The 19,324-nt window shown below is 45.0% G+C and overlaps 1 protein-coding gene across 2 annotated transcripts in view; it reads right to left on the bottom strand.

The window, feature by feature from the left end:
* Positions 1 to 5,317: 5,317 nt before the first annotated feature.
* The window catches only part of LOC121623914 (enhancer of polycomb homolog 1-like), a 28,078-nt gene continuing 14,071 nt past the window's right edge, over positions 5,318 to 19,324 (bottom strand). For both annotated transcript variants that reach the window (XM_041961444.1, XM_041961443.1), the window contains 10 exons: positions 18,882 to 19,030; positions 17,176 to 17,329; positions 15,706 to 15,864; positions 15,431 to 15,520; positions 15,062 to 15,210; positions 13,095 to 13,516; positions 9,476 to 9,594; positions 8,961 to 9,102; positions 7,660 to 8,071; positions 5,318 to 6,953 (listed from right to left, as the gene is read on the bottom strand). In XM_041961444.1, the coding sequence (XP_041817378.1) occupies positions 6,881 to 6,953; positions 7,660 to 8,071; positions 8,961 to 9,102; positions 9,476 to 9,594; positions 13,095 to 13,516; positions 15,062 to 15,210; positions 15,431 to 15,520; positions 15,706 to 15,864; positions 17,176 to 17,329; positions 18,882 to 19,030 (1,869 nt within the window). In that variant the 3' untranslated portion in view covers positions 5,318 to 6,880. The remainder of the gene's footprint in view (positions 6,954 to 7,659; positions 8,072 to 8,960; positions 9,103 to 9,475; positions 9,595 to 13,094; positions 13,517 to 15,061; positions 15,211 to 15,430; positions 15,521 to 15,705; positions 15,865 to 17,175; positions 17,330 to 18,881; positions 19,031 to 19,324) is intronic.

The following is a 19,324-nucleotide window of genomic DNA, read 5'->3' as shown; positions in this document are numbered from 1 at the left end:
GGCAGGTTCGAGGGCAAATATAGAATCTGCCCACTGTGTTACCCTCTCAAAATAATTGTCATCACATATCACGGATGCCGCTGGTTTGGACTGCCGTGCTGTAGGTGAGAGTGAAGTTAGCTAGCTAATGTCATCTGGGTTAATTTTCCATGCGTAACGTTAATCTTTGATGTTGTGAAAATGACATTAACTTTCAAAAGCTTCGCAAGTTTTAGCAACAAGTGCTGTTTCTTCATTATTTTGCACTGGCCTGCACACCTTAGAAATATATAAGAAAGGAAAGCAACTTGTACTTTGAGTCATTTATTAACTTGCTACTTAAAGGCCCCTTTGACACGTTTCCACACAAAAGCTTCGGACCAAAGATCGCTTTCTTCAGAATGTTTACAGTGTCTTAAATTTGGGAGAAACACTCAGAATGTGACCTAAAATGACCCAGGATGCACAGGTGAGCTCGCTAGACGCCACACCTGACATTCATCGCCCAATCCGACGCACCTCAAAGCCTTCATCACACGGCCCGACGCAGTGACGTCTGCTCGGTTGGAAATTTAGTCACATCGCATCTGCTATCGTTCAATCGCGCAGCTCCTTCGGCTGAATAAACATGTAGCTGTCTTCCACGCGCCCCCCCCCTGCACAGACTCATTCCTATTCCCCTTCCAACGTGACCCTCACTGCTACGCTCACCTCGCCGCGGTGCAGAGGAAACACATTGCAGCGTTAATGGCGTGGGTCACATTAAAGCGGCGCGCCGCAGACTAATGTTGTTTAATGTTTAATTTCCACCACATCACTTTCACGGCAAATGAGTCCTGCTGAAAGATACGGGATTGAGGATGTGATGTAAAACAGATTTTTAAAGGGAAATACATTCACAGCAGTTCTAATAATACAACACCACTGTCACTGTTACATCTCCGTATGATCCAACCACTGTGTGTGGAATAAACGTCCAGGTGTCAGCTTAGAAATGATGCTGTGGCCTCTGTTACACTAAAGCCTGTTCATTCCAGATGATCCACACTTGATCGTACACACCTGACTTGTTATCATCGCTTCAGATTGAAACAAATAATAACACTTTCCTTCAGATTTGGGCCTCTTGCTCACACGCAAAAGGTGTTTCGGTACGAGATTAGTTCTGACCGTCAGTAAAAAGACGCGATTAAAAAACAGGAGTGGGCTCTTGGAGGCTTTGCTGGTTTCGTGCTGTTGCTGCATCGCCGTTCAACCGGAGCATTTTTTAATGTCAAAGTTATTCTGTCACAAAGAAAGCATCGGCGTTCCGAAAAGGTTTTCCCTCCATCTCACGAGCCACCTTTGTGACCTGATCAATAAAGTCTCACATAATTATCAGGCGCGAGCAGCGATAGGCCGGAAGCCCTCGAGGCTGAGCCCCCCGGATGCATAATGGAGGAGAACAAAAGGGCCCGTCTCTCATTAACATTCCCCACAGTCACCTTCGACAATACATTTGCTTTGCTGCGAGTGGCAGCGCTCAGCGGGGAGATGGATTTCACTGTTCTCGTGTCAGAATATTTTAACGTGTCATCAAAGTGGCAGCTTCAGTTCTGGCGCAGCGAAACGCCGAGCCCGAGCCAAACGCTGGAACACGAAGTCCGTCTGAGGGATAATATTAGCATATGCGAAAACCAACTCAGACAAGACTCGATTGACTCTGAGGCGAGCTGAATGCCGCAGTGATTGTGGACCTTTGTGCCACTGGCATTAAATGAAGACTGCAGCACAGGCTGTGGGTGCATGTGGGGGACGGGTTCCCGTCTCTGATTCAAACAGAGCCCTGTGACAGGTCTCTTAAAACCTGCTTCTGCTTAAACACACCCGGGCGTACCAGGCCTGTGTTCCTCAGAGCATCCAGGGAACAAGAAGGAAGCTGCAAACTGACTGCAAACTGTTCGCAGCCGATCAGCAGTCAGACGTCACATCTGACTCTGAGCCACACGGTGAACAAGCATCTGTCACAAGACCTGGAGCTTTTCCCTCAAACAAATCCCACAGAAGAAGGACGATATCCTAACAGCTCTGACAGCTTTCGGCCGTGCACCAGTTTCTGGCTTAGTGGCCAGGGTTGGAACTGCAAGTCACGTGACACCCTGGGATGCAGGAAGCATTCTGGCCGAACAAAACCTCTACGAGATTCAGGGCAATGAAAAGGAATTTAACTGTCTTTCACTTGAATGCTTCCCAAATGTCCAGTGAGCCTTTTTACTCTACACATCAACTACAAAATGCCGAAACGAATCCATTAATGAAGGTTTAATGAAGTCTTGCAACTATATTTTACAACAGCGGTCTTCAACACAACAGGGCCAAAAGAACGATAACAATGGTCGGCCGATATTAGATGATGCTGAACCTTTATTGTTGCATATTCCTATAAAAAATATGCAAGTTATTTGCAACTACGTGACAGTTGGGGCTACGGGAAGTTGTCTGCTTTGCTGTGTGTTTGAAAATGAAAACTCGTGATGATGCCAGTTCAGGTCACCCAAGAGGGAAAACGACAACTTTTTAGGTATATGAGCTCAGTAAGTAGCTTTCAATAGCATGATTCATTGAGATTTTTGTATGTTTTTAAACCAACAAGATATAACGTGTTAATTAGCGAGCTTTAGAGGTGTTACTAGGCAGATTTTGTTACCTTTGGACCGAGCGGCTAGCTGTTTCCCCCTGCTCCCGGCCTTTATGCTAAGCTAAGCTAATTGTACCAGACAATAAGAGAGCGGTGTCACCTTAGCAAGAGGGCAAATGATTCCCAAAATGTCAGACTTTTTCTTGAATACAGCCGCGGATGACACGGGTGAAGGAAGTGAAGACGGTCATCGTGTTAAGACTCTGGCCTCAGCCGCAGTGGTGCGCTGGCTCTCTGTGCACCACAGCACTCAGGGTGAAACCATCTCACCTGTGGTTAACAGCCCCCATCAGCAGCTCTCCACCCTCCAGTTTCTCTGAACTTGCGTCAGAGCAACCGTGTGGGGTGTCCACAGCCCGGGTGACTCATTTCCTTTGCAGAGGCTTCAGCCACACTTCCAACACTGCACACAGAAGCAAGGCCACAACCATCACCGCTGCCCTGCCCGCCACACGCGAGAAAACACACTCAAATCCCCCCTGTTGAACTGACAGCTCAAGTTCTGTTGGCTCCGATGTGTAATTAAGCGTGCGTGCCGTTGCCTGTTCTTCATTACTTGGAAAGGGGAGTCACCTTTCAGAGAAGCAGGCCGTCAGTCACCGGCGCCTGAACCGCAGCCCCCGGCCTCGCACCTGCTGTCAGAGGCCGCAGGGAGACACAAAGTGTGAGCGGCGTTAACAGGCCTGCCCCCCCCACCCCCCACCCGACCAATCGCTCCCCTCGCCACGACATCCGATCCAGTGGTGACCAACAGCTGCACCGTGCTTGTGGCGCTGCCACACCTGTCGCGCCTCTACACCCCCCCTGCCTGCCTCCAGTGCATCTTGGATGCAGAGGAATCAGTTCACAAAAAAAAGTTTGATCAAGCTTTTCCTGGTGAGAATGTGGCCCGAGAAGACGAATTACTCAGGAGCCGAAAAAAAACAAAACCCGCTCCCCCTCCGGTCTGCAAGAGTGGACATTAACCCTCACACACGCTTAGTTCCCATTACAGAGTGAATTATAGCTGAGAGGAAGCGAAAGAAGCAACACACTCTGCTTGCACGCACATAAGTCATGGAGGGAGGGAAAAGCATGTACTAAATTTAATGGAAAAATTCTTAGATATGAGCAGCTATCTTCGCCAGACGACGCCGGTGATTTATCTCAGCCACAAAGCTCCTGCTAACACCCAGAAGAGCTGATGAGAAAAAAACAACTTTATTCCAGGTCTGCAGCAGAATCGCCGGCTGGATTAACGAGGAAGCGCGCGGCAGGGTTAACGCCCACCGTGCGGAGCGCGAGGTGGGCCAGTTGTCTCGCCGCTGAGTGATTCCTCTTCTGCGGCATGAATAATCTGTGGCTGAACAATGCTGGCAGCTGCGCTAAATTGAAAAACTTGCGAGTAATTTGGCCTCTGATGAGAAAGTGATGTCTGCACGGCCGAGCTGCTGCAGAGAGTTTGTGTCTGTGTGCTTTATTTCCCCTGAAACGCTGATGTAGAACAAACTGGAGTGTGCAGGGCTCCGGAGTCCAGCGAGGAGAGCTGTGGACTGGACTCAGGTCTAGTTAAAACTTACCTGTAATAACAACTTGATAGTTTTTTATTGGCCTCTGAGATTTACACCCCTAGAGGTGAATGGAAGTTTTTTTTGTGGCGTGCTCAGCATTGAATTTTACATGCTGTGAACAGCTCTCTCAGTGACTGTTCCTGTCTTGGCTGGGTGAAGTGATTTCCCGGAGTCTTCAGAGTTTGCCTGGCAACCTCACAATGGCAATAAGACTCCAGGAAGTAACCAGGCCCGGCCAAGAATTCCTCCCGCACATAACCCCCTGTAGTATCACAAATTGTTGTTTTCACAATTGTGTTGATGTGAATTAAACAAATGAGATACAATGTTTTAATTAGTGAGCCTCACAGGTGCTGGCAGGCAGATTTTTGCTTCACTTTCCTTCCAAGAGTTACATGAGAGGATAAAAAAAAAAAAGTATGAAGCTGGAACTAGCGGCCAGTTTGCGTAAAGACGGGAAAAATGGGGGAACAGCTAGTCCGGCTCTGTCCTAAGGTGAGAAAACCAGCCTACATGCACCTGCAAAGGTCACAAATTCAAACATTATGTTCAGTTTTTCCCAGTTTTTCCAGTTTTTTTCAGTGCTCAAAGAAGTCCTGTTTTTATGAGGGGTTATGTGCTGGCTAGCTGTTGCCACCCGCTTCCAGTCTCTATGCTAAGCTAAGCTCAAGCTTCGTATTTAAGAGTGATGCCTTCTCATCCAACACTTAGCAAGAAAGGGAATAAGTGTATTTGCATGTATTGAAGTGTATTCCTTTAAGCAAGGTTTCTTAATGCTGTATTTCTGCACCAGAGGGAAATTTAGAAACTCGCTCTTAATGACTCACTCACAGAATGAGGACTTGACTGCTTTGACATTTGAGAAGAAAGAAAAAAAAACGTCCCTGCAGGCTGATGTGAGCCCTGTTCAGACATGAGACTTGGAGCAAAAGACTAAAAACAGCTGTTAATGAGTAGAAGTTGCCAGTTTTCTCGTGGACTCTGTCAGTGGAGCCTCACACTGAAAGTTAAAACCACACTGTATCCTTGACTTCCTCACTCTTCAGGTCCCTGTGGAGGACACACACACGCATATAAAAGACACCAGAGTCCGAACAATTCACATTTAATGCCCTGGGCTTTATTGTCTTATTTTAGTGAGAGTTCTGTCACATTTTTTTTAGTCTTTTCAGCCTCCAGGTGGGACAAGTAAACCTCAAGGATATATCCTGCCATTGGACTGGGCATTCAGATTCTGACAAAGACGAGAAGCACTACTAAGTAATGCTGCCTTTGTGCCTAACTCTTCACAGAAGAGAGTACATAAAATTCCCCAAAGGAAGGCACCCAATACTTGTGGTTTTTGGCCTTGCAGCCGTCTGGAGATTCTTTTTTCAAAGAAAAAACGAAAATAAAGAAAAAGGGGAAACGAGGGGAGAAAACTGCTGTTTTCCCACAAGCCCTCTGTCCCCCCTCATTAGCATTTTTTTTTGTTATTACAAACTGGAATGATGAAACACGTACAGCGATTACTGCCCATTCACCTCCCTTATCACCTATGCATGAACAAGTAACAAATGAACAAAAGAATGAAGTCTTTCAATAAACGAAAAGCTTACAATCAAATTTTACCACAAGAAAAGAAAATACAAAAATAACTGAATTTTTGTTTTACAAAAATGTGGGTGGGATAAAACAAATACAAAAAGGGGACTCTGCTTGCATGAAAACGAAGAACAACCCCTTTAAAAAAACAAAATACAAAAGCAGCATTGATATTTATCAAAACCATGAACAGAAACAAAAACGTCACAAAAAAATAGTGCTTTAATCAGAAGCAGCAGAGGCTTCTGGGAAGAGACTTCATCCCTGTTTTGTTACTTGTGTTTGGGACAACGTTAATGGAAGCTCCCTGGAAGAGAGGAGCACCTCTCTTCAAGTGAACCACAGTCACCTGCCAACACACCGCCTCCTCTTCATCCTCCTCCTCCTGGCTCTCCTGGTCTGTATGTATGTCACCATTGATTTTCACATGATCCACAGAGAGAAGCACAGGGACCCAAAATAAACGTGTGTGTGTGTGTGGGGGGGGGGGACCTGCTTTGTGTTCACAATATACAAAAATACCCAGGAGTCCGTAGCTACCTAACATTTACTACAGCACAGGAACCAACGAAGGTACAGTGTACAAATAAAAATAAACAAACCAAACCAAAAACAGAACAAAAAAAACTGTAAACACAGCACAATAAATAGATAAAAACAGCAGGCTCCGCACCATGCACATGATGTGATAAAACTCTGGTCTATACAACTCCCACATCTCTCACACTCGCCACAAGGTACTTGGCTTTCTTTTTTTTCCTTTAAGTTTGACTCCCAAGTGCAAAACATCACAAATGGACAGTTCTGTATTCAAGTAATATATACAAGGGGGATGTTACAAATATGTAGTTACTGTACAGATACTAATTTTGCCATATTCATAATTTACAGATGTCAATCTTGTACTTTTAACAGTAACAAAAGAACAAAACAAAAAAGGTTTTAAAAAGTATGAGAGATGAGAATTGCAAGCGAGCGGCCGCGGCCTCTCGTCGTTCTGTAAGTCTGCGTCAGAGTCCTGCTGTCCCTTTTGCATTCCCGATGCTACGATGCACAGCACCTAAAGAGTGGACTCCTCGCCGCACCGCTACTACGTCACCTCCATGGCCACTGTGTTGTCTGCTATACTGTTCAGTGCTGGCTTGTCTTCGTCGTGATTATCCCTGTGGAAGAGAGGAAAGGTTCACGCCGATGCTCCTAATCTCCTGCGTTACTTTGTCAGAACTGTATCTTGAACTGTCCTCGAGCTCCGTCGGCAGCTCTCTTCTGTGTGTGAATACTGAAGAGCTCCCACGTCACGTCATTTCAGGCAGATTTCTGTGGACTCTCAGCTAAATTATCTCCTGCAGACACTGTTCTGTACCTGCCGGGTCCAACCGGATACTTAAACCAGGGACTGCCTGTTAACGCTTACCCAGAAACACACATTAAACAGAACGTAATCGTGTGCTGCTACAATAAGAGTGATAAACTTGCAGTAAAGCTCTCTTCTTCTGGGGATGCATATTTAAATGCATACATTCCTGCTTTGTGTCGTGTCTGGAACACGGAGGCGTAGTTTGAGACAGTGCCATAAGGAATCAAACCCGTCTGATCGCCCACATCTGTGTGGAGGCTTCAAGTGTGTGTTGTTGACTAATTAAAGCCTCCGGCTAAATGTCTGCTTATTTTGCATCAGTATGAAGTCAATCAAAACAAATATCTGCTCACTTGTCATTTTTTATGTGAGATCTTATAGCGATGATATAGAAATGAGGCCAGTTGCCTTGCCTTGCATGTCTGTACGCTACACAAAGCCACAGACACGATTAGCTTAGCTTAGTTTAGCATAAAGACTGTAAAAAGGGCTGTAACATTACGAAGCCTCACCTTGAGCCCAGGTCCATGGACGATGCTCCAGAGACTTTGGGCATCTGCAGGTTGGTGGTGGCGGACAGCTTTAAGGCAGAGGGTGGCACGTTGCCGAGGGTCCGGGGAATGTGGCGTCCGGCCAGGCCGGCGGCCGACGGCACGCTCAGACAGATGTTGTTCCCGATGAGGACCTGAGTGGTGGCGGGGGTGGCGTTGGCGGCGCTGCATCCCAGGATCCCCAGCGCTGCTGCTGCGTGGGCGCTGGGGGTGGAGGCGAGGGAGGTGGGGATGGCATTGGCGGGCGAAGGGGTGGCCGAGTTGGAGGAGGGCTGGAGGAAAGTAGGGGCCACGGAGGTGGTAGTGTATGTCGACTGGTTGGTCTGGTGAAGGGCTGCGGTGGTGCTGGAGATGTGCAAACCTTTGAGAACACCTGGTGAATGGAGAAGAGCTCTCATGAGAAACACCAAGGACACCACAAAAAAATCTACACTTTATCTGATCACGTTCTTCTCCGGTAAGATCTCAACATTTTGCTAGATTTAATGATAAAACATCAGTTTATAAGGTGCCCCTGCACAATCCAATGCAATCCCATACGACAGCTGTGCAGTAAGTCCTATCTTTGTAAAAGCACATAATGTTCAGCTCAGTGAGGTGTTGATGCAACACTAAAGTAATTTTAAGGCTCTTGGTAATGGGGTTGCTGTAATAACTCCATTATATTGAAAAATGTTTTTAATTTTCTTCCCACCTCCATTTACATACATGAGGGAATTGGGATGACTGCTGACAGTCGGTGTGCAACTACAAATATGCAGTTATGTGTTTCAAGTATTAGTATTTCAAACTCAACTTCAGTTTCCCCCCAATAGTATCCCCACAAGTGGCTTCAAGGTTGTTTTAATTTGTGGTTCCCAGGCTTTTTTGGCTATGCCTACTGGTGACCCGTCAACACGAGCTAAGGCCTAACTGTGAACGTGAGTTATGAGCAGTGAGAGCAGAGACTGATCTTCTCCCCCCTCCTTGGATCGATTCGTAGAAGGATTTTTAGAGGCCTCGAGAGGCACAAATATCCAGTGTTTCACAAGAAAAGCAAAAATGAGAGAGAGAAAAAAAAGTTTGTGTAACAGAAATATTTTCCTTTCTTATTCAATTAATCTTCTGGTGGCCCCTCAGGAAGAACCCCCCTCCCCTTGTCTGCTTAGACCAAACCTTAGCAGACAAGAAGTCGATCCTCACTCTTTGACACAGATATAAAAAACAATTTGCCCTTAATTGTTTGGTTTAATTAGTAAAATAATAACACAAGTGACCCTCACCTGCACCCGCCAGGACCCCGTTCACGCCACTCGCCAGCACCAGCTCCTCTTTGGACTTCAAGGCCAGCAGCTGGTCCGTGGTGACTAGAGCCGAAGCAGCAAATTGTGCGCTGGCCTGGTCCAACGTCTTGGCCACAAGTGCCTGGGATGGAAACCGGGGAGAAAACATGTGGGTCCGTGCCAAAGACTTGACCGCTCTGCTAAAATGTACGAAAGTGCTGAAACTGCTGAGCTCAGCGCTTCTGCTGCCAAACAGGAACTGAGCCAGTGGCATTAACACCGCTCGTGGGAATGAGGATGTGTCCCATTTCCTAAGGATGGGTGAACTGACCTTCAACTGTAAATGATTTCCATATTGGGAGAACTCTGGATGATTTAGTTTAACTGAGCTCAACTTCACCTCTACTCAGTAATAACAGCACATGTGAGAAGTGGACAGACAGCAATGCAAAGTGACACTAACAGTAAAAAAACAAAAGTTTAAGGCTCTACGTCGTGCACCCGTCCTTACTGACCTGTGTGTTGGTTGTTGCAGTGTTGTTGGCTTGTTGCTGCTGTTGGCTCTGCTCCAGCTGCTGTTTCTGCATGAGGGCCAGCTGCTCCTGGTGCTGCTGGTACTGCTCCGCCGTGAACACTGTGGACAGGAAGGATAAGATGCACCGGTCAAAACCAGAATTTGCTGCTCAGGTGGTTTACCTGGCAGCTAGCTGAGACTCTTATCCAGAGTCAATGCACGATGACATCAGAGGCCTTCTGGTATTGAAGCTACCAGTAGTTATCATTTTGTTTTTAAATGGAAATGACAGATTTGACAAGATTTAGTTTTTTATTAAACAATCTCTTTTGGTCTGAAATATTAAAATCATTACCATCAAACTGCAGTAATTGTGAAACTGACAGCTTTTCAAGACAGGACAGCCAACCCCTCTATTCATAACTGAAATTGAACTTAGGTGCAATTTAGCCCGATTAAAACAACAAATCATGCAAATAGCATCCCTAAATGCCGTCAGGATGCTTGTCAATTCAAATAACAGTCACTGGGCATAAATTCTGTGTGTATATACAAAAGCGATGCTTCGGTGGTCTTTCAGGCAGCCAGAGCTTCATGACACAACAACACGAGTGTCGAGCTGGCGTGGGCGCGTTGCTTTAAGGCTCAGGGTAAAGAAAATGAAAGCTACGACGTCCAGGTTGAAGGCTCATTAAATGCAAACACACAACAGTTTTTACTCCTGAGGCCTGCTTGTACAGCTCTCACTCAAATCTCACACCACAAGGTATTCTACCTGTGGTGTGAGCTCACACATACCGGAGGGGTCAAAGCAGTGACGCTGCATTGTGTCACAGTAGCATGTATTTCACATGATATGTATTTCACATGAAGACAGTATTTCACTATAACAGAAACAGGAAGAACTCTTACTTTAATTTCATTTACCAGACCAACCAGGGCTGGGTATTAAACCTCATTATTTTAACTGTCACATACAGATAGCTGGAATTCATTTTTTGGTTCTTGGTTACTCATGCTTTGATGAGCCAGTTTCTGATCATAACTCTGCCAAATTTGGACAAAAAGCAAAGTTCTTTTATGGCTGCTTGCCGTAAAAAAAAAAAAGTTGAAAATAAGCTATCTTTAAAAAACAATAGTACCATTTTGGTATTGCAACTGAAACTCCAGCATCTTGCAAGCCTAGTAGGAAAAAAAACATGTTGCTAATAACATTATTGATGACCCTGTGTCCAAGTAAGTTATGAGTGTGTTAGTGATCCAATGTGCATAACACCAGGGTCCTGAAAGCGCAGCTCAGCTCTAATCCTAGTGTTTGCACGTATTATTCCTACTGTGACATGTCAACATGTCTTTCACAAAAAAAGCCAGCAGTATCAAAAAATGTCACACAACATCCAGCCATAATCAGGGCAGCCATACTCTGATGGGAGTATTTTTTCAAATTATTTGACAAAAAATAGGCTAAAATCCACTCTCGTTAACAACATGAACAAGGACAGACAAAAGCTAGAATTCGACTGCTCCAACTGATGGCCCGAAATAAGAAAAACACTGAATTCTTGAATCAGAACGTGCTGAGCTCGAGCACAAGATAAATGCTCCTGTCTCGCAAACCGCCAAACCAAAGCAACGCCCACTCATGACTCCATGCTGTGGGCATACTCCGGAACAAATGATAACTTTTTTCAACCTCATTTCACATTAATTACTGAAGTAAGCCTTGAGGTGGCAACTATTTGTTATTTCACCAAATACAGGCATCGATCACAAAGAGGGAGAAAACACAGACATACACACGAAGGCTCTCTTCTGTTCCTTACACAAGTATTACAAAACTGGATTCCTTCAGCGAGCCACTATTTTATACCTCGTCCTGACGATTTCTGTCAGTGTTCTCTTAGCAGTTTGTCTAGACACTCACATTGGCAGGGAATTATTAACACGACAGTTACCACAAAGTAAGAGAGTAGGTTTACAAGGAACAGTTTCTTAAAATATTCCACAATTATATACATTTCTTTCTCACAAGATGTGACATTGCCCAAATTAAGTTTTAATACATTCTGACTTCCCCGATTTGTGTAGAAAATCCAGAACTGCTGACTACGGTGACATCAAGGCATCAAATGAAACCTGAACAAAGCCAGACGCTGTTTCCATTCAAACTTGCCTGCGTACAGACAGATTGGGACGTTGAGGTAGGTGAGTCCAGGTTTCTGATGAATTTGTATCCCTTGTCATTTGCTTGACATTTTACAAAGATCCCGAGGCAGCACAGTGTGGCTCAAACATTCACCGAGTTCCCCTCTCTGCAGCCACCAGCCCAGACTCACTCCAGCACATCTCATGAATCTATTTATACAAGACTTTTTCCTGATTGACTCCACATAGCCATGGGAGCAGGAATTAATGTATTATAATACGGAGAGAGGCTTGAAAGCAAAGAGTTCGTGTGATTTACCAGCATCATGGGAGTCCAGGCTGGAGCAGAGCAATCTACCTTCGAGGTGCCTCATCAAAACATGTTACACAAGAGCAGCAGCAAGCCTCGGCTGAACGACGCTGTGCTGGCTTTCAAGTCTAACTTTATTCTTCTCACCATCGAATATTCACATGCACAAAATCAATTAAACAAATGCACCTCATATAATTTTATGCATGGGGACATTTTCAATTACAACCCACCCCATGCACACCACAAAGGCAATTCTCTCTCTTTTTTCTTTTCTGTACTGAGAGATGAAGAGCTGAAGTCTGACAGAGAGGATCCTCTAATGGTCAAAGCAGGCAGCCTTTCCTGCCTCGCCATCTGCCTGAGCTCAACAATCTACCTACACTTTGGTGACAGAAATTTGTCATGCTTAAAGAGATTTTGCTGTACAGTTTATACCAAGGTAATATATCTTTTAAAAAGGTAGCATGTGGAGCTTTCGACGACCCTAACCTCTACTTTAACCATGAAAACTTCACCATTACTTCACTTTTTCTAGCGCATGTTAGCGTTGAGTAACAATGAGTTACAGACTACTAACACTAACATGACACAAAAACACTGTCACAATATCAAGTCATTATGTCACTGCAAAATTCAGTCGATCGTGATTTGTACCAAACAAGCATGTCCCCTCACATCTGGAGAACACGGTTTGTAGGCTACGGTGATTTGGACACAGCACTCGCCATTTTGCAACTTCGATAACATTTCAATTAATTGTTCAACCCTAAAAAAAAAAAAAGAGACCAATCTAAATCCCAGTGTTGGACCACACACGAAAACAAAGACATCTGATAACAGTGGCAAAATGAACTGAGGCAAACTGTACAACTGACTAAAGCTCTGACTGACTTCTTTAATTACAGCAAAGAGAACACAAAGGGCGATCAGGCTTTGCTAAATTTACTCACAGAAATGACTGCCATAATCACTAATGTGGTAGAATGACAGCTTATCAAGACCACATTAAATTTGCTCCTTGTGATGCTGAGAAACCTTTGCTTACAACGCAATAAGGCAACAAACTGAACTTTTCCACTCTGACTTCAGGCCAATTAAAATATTTTGCTCTGCAGTTTTAAGACGTACAATGCCAAAGATAGCAAAGAAACAACTGACTCACCATTGACAGGCGTGGGGGGTGGGCCAGTGCGGTTCTGGGAGCTGGCTCCTCCAGACAGGGTCCGGGTTAGTCCTGACACTGTCCGGCTAAAATCCCTAAATCCTCTGCGAGACAAGTCTCCTCCACCCAAGGGGTGATGGGATAGCGTCCGTGGTCTGAAGTGCCTCCAGCGGCAAGATTTAATGTTCAAAAGAATCTGGCTGAGGTCCATAGGTGTTTGCGAAGATGGCGACAGGGCTGATGAAGAGGAGGGAAGGTGGGAGGAGCTGGTTGGGTCCGAGGTATTGGTTTCTGAGGTACTGGCGTTGGAGTTGCGGAGCGGAGAACTTGGAAGTGGTGAGGCGAGAGGTTCAGGCTCCGGGTCGGAGTCCAGGCTCTGACAGATGCTGTCTAGATCCGTGTGCGCTCTGTCCAACAAGATCCTGAAGCAAAAGCAAAAATCATTATAATAAATCATCATCAGTGGGCTGTTAAAAACTACAAGTCATCTGAGGTCAGATGAAATGAAAAACATGCTGGAGTCATTATCAGAACATTACAACATCAACATCCTTTGGTTCTGACTCCAGTGTTGTACAAGTATGGCTATTCCTTGCATACCACTCATTTAATTACAATGTCCAGTGGCCAGTAACAAATATAGAGCTGGGTACTGCACACAAAAAAGGGGAAAACATGCAGTTCTGCCATGAGTAGAGAGCAGAGCACTTATGTAACGGAACATTACCAAAGTTTACAGCCACGCTGCAGCTCCGTGTGGCTGTAATGCTTGTTAAAATACAGAAAGAGAGGCAACATTGCTATTCTGGCTATTTTAGATCCCTGTCACTCATGGGGCAAATCTTTTTTAGCCTGGCCAGAGGAAAGGTTGTGTCGTTAACTAAATCAGAACTGTAGAGTGGCATTTTTAGATACATGTTAACATTGTGCAGCACTGGCTTAAATGTTGGTGAATACCCAAAGTCATATGGATGTACTAATGCCTGCCTCTACTGAATTTCATAGGAATCTTTGCTGAGATATTTAACTCTGGAGCCACGTTGAAAGAACAACAAATGGACAGACCAACAGCGCAGTCCCTGCAGGCACACTGCTAGTCTGGCTAAACAAACATGCTAAGCTCCATGCTTTCTAACACGATCAAGTCCTGCTATCATAAGCAGATATCATATTGTAGAAGACAGATCGACTGGTCCTTCAGGCTCCCTCAGGGCAGGTGATAAGGTTGATTGCGAACAGAAACAGAACATTGCCAATCTCGTGTGCGTCTGTGAAACAGATACTGCCTAACGCAGTTGGTCTCCTCGACGACACCCGGCACTGTGGAAGCCGCTGGCTAACTCCTCCAGCAAGTGTGCTTTATTCAATCGCCTGTGTAATTATGGAGGAGATATCAGCCTGAGCTGCAGGACATGTTGCTGTTTAGACTCGGCAGACACCAAGTTTTCTGATTGGTCTACAGGCCACAGTGGCAGGTGAATCCCAAAATGGGACTGTCATGTTCATCATTTTAGCAGCCAGCCTGATATTTATAATACAATGTACCTGCCAAATGATGGCTGGTAACCTGCCAAAGAGCTGGTATGGTAAACAACCTCAGCAGCTACAGCCAACACTTGGCTGAATTCCCCCTGTTCAGCATTGGTGCTGGCAGCATTCCTACACACATTTCATTTCACCATTTTCAGACTTCATTTTTGTCACTGAATATGTTGATTTTGGGATATCATGAATATGATGAATGCACACAGTACCTGAACAACAAGCTGATCACATCGCATTTATTGTTTACATCACAAATATCAGAGGATGAAAAGGTGCTTTAAAAGATATGAAGTCATGCATTTTTGATTTCCCTAAATTTTCCAGGCTTGGGAACAATCCACTTCCATTCTGCCTGAGTTCCTGCAGAAGAATCCAAGCAGCACAGCAAGGGTGAGGAAACCAAAGAGCCAGACTGAACTCACCTGCCCCCTCTGCCCACGCGGCGTCGCGCCAAACCTATGCAGCGCCGTGGCACGTTCAGCGAGGTCAGACAGTAGCGGAAGCGTGGGTCGCCCAGCCCGCCTTCTGACGGGCTGACCCAGGGCCAGTTGCCACTCTGGTCTGGACGAGACTGAGAGAAGATGAAGGGGACACGCAGAAAGAGAAAACAAGAGGAAAGTCACATATTAAAACTGAGAGCAAGGAAATAAACTGGAAGAGAAAGGTGAGTCTTCATTATTGCATTGTTCTGTCCAGCAGGGTGTGGAAGACTAACAGCCAGGGCAGCCAGACTGACCAGCCTGCTGTTGGCACTATAAATAGAAGCATGGGAGTCACAGGAGGGCACTCACAGCGTAGTACTGACAGCCGGCCTTCCTCCTGAACGCATAGCAGCCATCTGGGTCATTCTCCTCTTCTGCCTCTGAGGAACCTGAATGGATCTATATAATAAAAGCTATATCAGCAAATGAAGAGCTTTGGACTTGAAAACATTACCTTTTACTGACCCGACACAATTGGCATATTACATGGTTTTTAGAGTTGCTGAAGAACACTTAATATATGAAATCACATTACAACAGAGGTTACAATCAGCTCACACTTATCTGAACACAAATCATGCTACCTGTGAGAAGGGCTCTTCATCTGAGCTGGGGAAATCGTACTGGTTGAGGTCCTTGGGATTGAACACGGAGGGTCCTGAATGTTGAGGCGCTGACAGAGGAGGGATCTTGGGCTTCTTTTCATATTTCCTTTTGGTTCGCACTGCCTCTGTCTTCTCCGGCTGTGAAGAGGGGAGGGAAACAGCGCTCAGTGTTTATACTACAGTCTGCATAATCAAAAAGCCATTCCAAGACGCAGAGCAGTGCTGCTGGTGGCGGTAGGCTTGTGTTGGTGGTCTATGCGCAGGCGACGAGTGGGTGTAGAAACAACAGTGAGTAAAAGAGGCATTGATATGCAGATGGAAGCATGTGCCAGATGCCGCTGCCCAGCCAGATGGCTGCATCTCCCATCCCCCCCTCCTCAATCCAGCCCGTGCCACCGCTCGCCCCAACTTCCCCAGTGGGACGACCCCTCCCTGTCTGAACAGACTCCAACTCTACAAGGATTAGTCAGATCCTATTCAGTCCTTAGACGTGGGGGACAAAGCAAACAGAGAGGCGGGGGCTCTACGGTGAAGAACTCGTGTCAAATCAATGGAAGAAGTGAGGGTTAGAGTGATGAGGGGGCAGAGTTAAACCAAAAATGAGCGTCTGGGAACAAAAGGGAAAAGTCAACCAGCTGGTAGAGGAAAAGGGAGCTGAAAAAACGGGGGAAATAGTTGTCTCCCTGCAGGGCAGGGGGGAGGGTTACTGGACACTGGAGCTAATGAAGCTATAATGAGAAGAGGTGACACGGAGTTCACAACAATGCTGTGTAATGAAGTGCTACATTATCGCAGCATATGGCACCCCGGCTTTAAGGAATCAGCACATGTACCGCACCATCTCAGTGACATAACTGATTACCTGCCATGAATAGACTGACACACCTGGTAAAACTAATTCCTCTAGTGCTTGTTGTTCTTTAGAAAACAAATGTTCATTACCACATCATTTTTTCATATCATTTTAATATCTTTTTTTAAATTCTGTTTTCTGGAGGGGAAAAAAAAGTCAGCGCTTCTTTGCAGAATTTCTGAGGGAAATCACCCAGTCACAAGAACACCTGGGCTGTAAAGGGTGAGAATTACAGTGGAAATAGTCTTCTTATCAAAAATCAGTTATGTGTGACAACAATTTTCAATGATTCCCGACTAGTTGCCAAATTATCTACACTTTCCACAAACTCAATCTCAAGATCTCACTGGAGCCCGTGTTCAATGCAAAGTACTGTATACTGCATTTTATTGCTCCTTATTTCAAGCATTGTCACTGTGTGATTTGACTCAAGTGAAGGACAAATGTGAAGTCAATAACATTTTCTGATACTTCTGCAGACATTCTGTTCCAACGCCCACACTCATCAAGAGCCAGAAAGGATGAAAACCATTTTCCAGTCTGTAGCTGACATTATTAGGAGGAAGCCGGTGTGTCGTGAATGTAGATGGCCTTACTTTCTTGTAGTCCTTCATATCCAGGTGGTCCTGGTGTCTGTACTGGTTACTGTTGGACAAGGGAATGATGGGGATGGTGTAGACAGGTTTGACCAGAGCTCGCTGCGCAAGTGCCTCAGCCATCACCTCACTGCCAAAGTCTGGCATCGCATTCCTGATGGAAAGAGAGAAAAGGGTTGATGAGCATAAATCAGCTGCAAAACCAATTTAGGGATTTTTTTTACGGTTAAATTAAATCACTGTATTGCAACGCATTCACAGAATTCTCAGAAAGAGATCCCATTTCAATCAGAATAACGGACACAAAGAAAACACCTAGACAGTCCTACACAATCAAACTGAAGTGGGAGTGTCTCTATAACAAGAGGTGCCACTGATTTGTTAGTGCTTAATTCCTACTTCTGGCCCACAAGGTACTAAAGGAAGGTTTGTGTGTTTCTTCCTTTCATGTAACTGTAATTAAAAAACAACCCAGAGACTAGTCAGTGATAAGAAAATCTGTAGTTGCAGCTTTAACTTAATCTCATCTGTCTAAGTTTTACATTAACAGCATTTACTGCCAAGTATGAAACATGGAGTAACTGTACTGCAATTCAAACCGCAACATTCAGCAACATGACTGCTGGTTAATGCTTAATTGTCGACACCATACAGTAATGGCCAACACACAAAAGAAGCTCAACTTCAGCACATAGGAACAGCCCAAAATACACCCCTGTCAGACTACACACACCACTGAGAACACCTGGGTCACTCTACACCAGCATAATATCATGAAGTGGGCCGCAGAAGCCATCTACTGAGAATAGAGCGGTCCAATCTGGGAGTGAACACTGGCTTTGATGCACAGGCAGAAACCAGGCCGGGATAACAAGAGGAAATTGAAATGTCACTACAAATCAAAAGCACTTCAAGGAGAAGGGTCCAATTTAAGCTCACACTGACAGCTACTTTCAGAGCAAATTCATTCCAATCGGATGTCATGTTTAGATGGATCACAAAAAAAAAGAACAATTCAAACTGGAGGCTGGAAAAGAAAAAGATGAAATTAAAAACACAAAATAATATAAACATACTGCCCAGTGTAGACTGGAAAAAAGATTCAGCAGCCAGAGAAGTCAATGAGCTAATTTGCTCCTGATATTACTGAATAAACAGGATGAACTGTAAATTGATAATGCATGCAAAACAGTGTACATAACTGTGCCCCCAATTAACACGAGCAGCGAAGCCTGACTTTACAGAAAATATGTGGTTGACTCTTATACCATCAATCCAGCATCCTAATGGCCTCTACTTGGGATTTCAACATGACAAGTAAACAAAAGCCCAATCAAACATGTGGGTTAACCGCATAAGCCATCCAAAACACCACACCACCACCACTGACACAGTCACCCTCTCAGCTGCAGGGAGCTGAACAATCGGTGTTTTAAAACCTGATCAAGGATACATTCGTAAGAGATACGACAAGAGCACAGCTGCCAAACACAACACTATCCAAAAAATGTATCTGCTCACGAACATCTGACATTTAATCAGACAAGCGAAACATGCATTCATCATATTCCTCCATCATAAATCCCTGCGAATGAGCCTCCTAATAGCAGCTACTTTCCTATCAAGGCAGCTGATACAGTGCAGACAACCCTCACAAACACTGTAACGCTCACTCCGGGCCAATTTCACAGGCTGGTCTTTCTCACCTCTTCTCCACAATCTCCAGCGTGAGATGCAGCAGTTCCCTCTTGCTCTTCTCCCTCCTCTTGATCATCTCCAGGATGGTGACGGCTCGGCTCAGGTCCCTGCGCAGCTTCAGCATCTTCTCATACGACGCCTCGTCGTTCTTTCGGTTCTGAGAATGGGGCGGTGATCGTTCAGACATAAAGTTAAGAGTGTTCCCATTTATAGTGAAACCTTTTCACACATCAAGTTGCTGAGGCTTTCAATTGTTTTTAAAGCTTTGATTTGTGGGTAATAAATACTACTACTAGCTAATGTACTGGTGCAACCAACACAAGCTTCACATCTAAGATGGATTTATGGCTACATTCATACAGGCATAGTACATAAAGAACAACATCCCCAGGCACACACACTGGGTTAAAACGACACCTTTGCTCTTTAAGATTAAGGACTCCAACTGCTA

Source organism: Chelmon rostratus, chromosome 20, assembly GCF_017976325.1.
Source record: "Chelmon rostratus isolate fCheRos1 chromosome 20, fCheRos1.pri, whole genome shotgun sequence".
NCBI lineage: Eukaryota > Metazoa > Chordata > Actinopteri > Chaetodontiformes > Chaetodontidae > Chelmon > Chelmon rostratus.
This window is presented reverse-complemented; position numbering and strand designations above follow the sequence as displayed.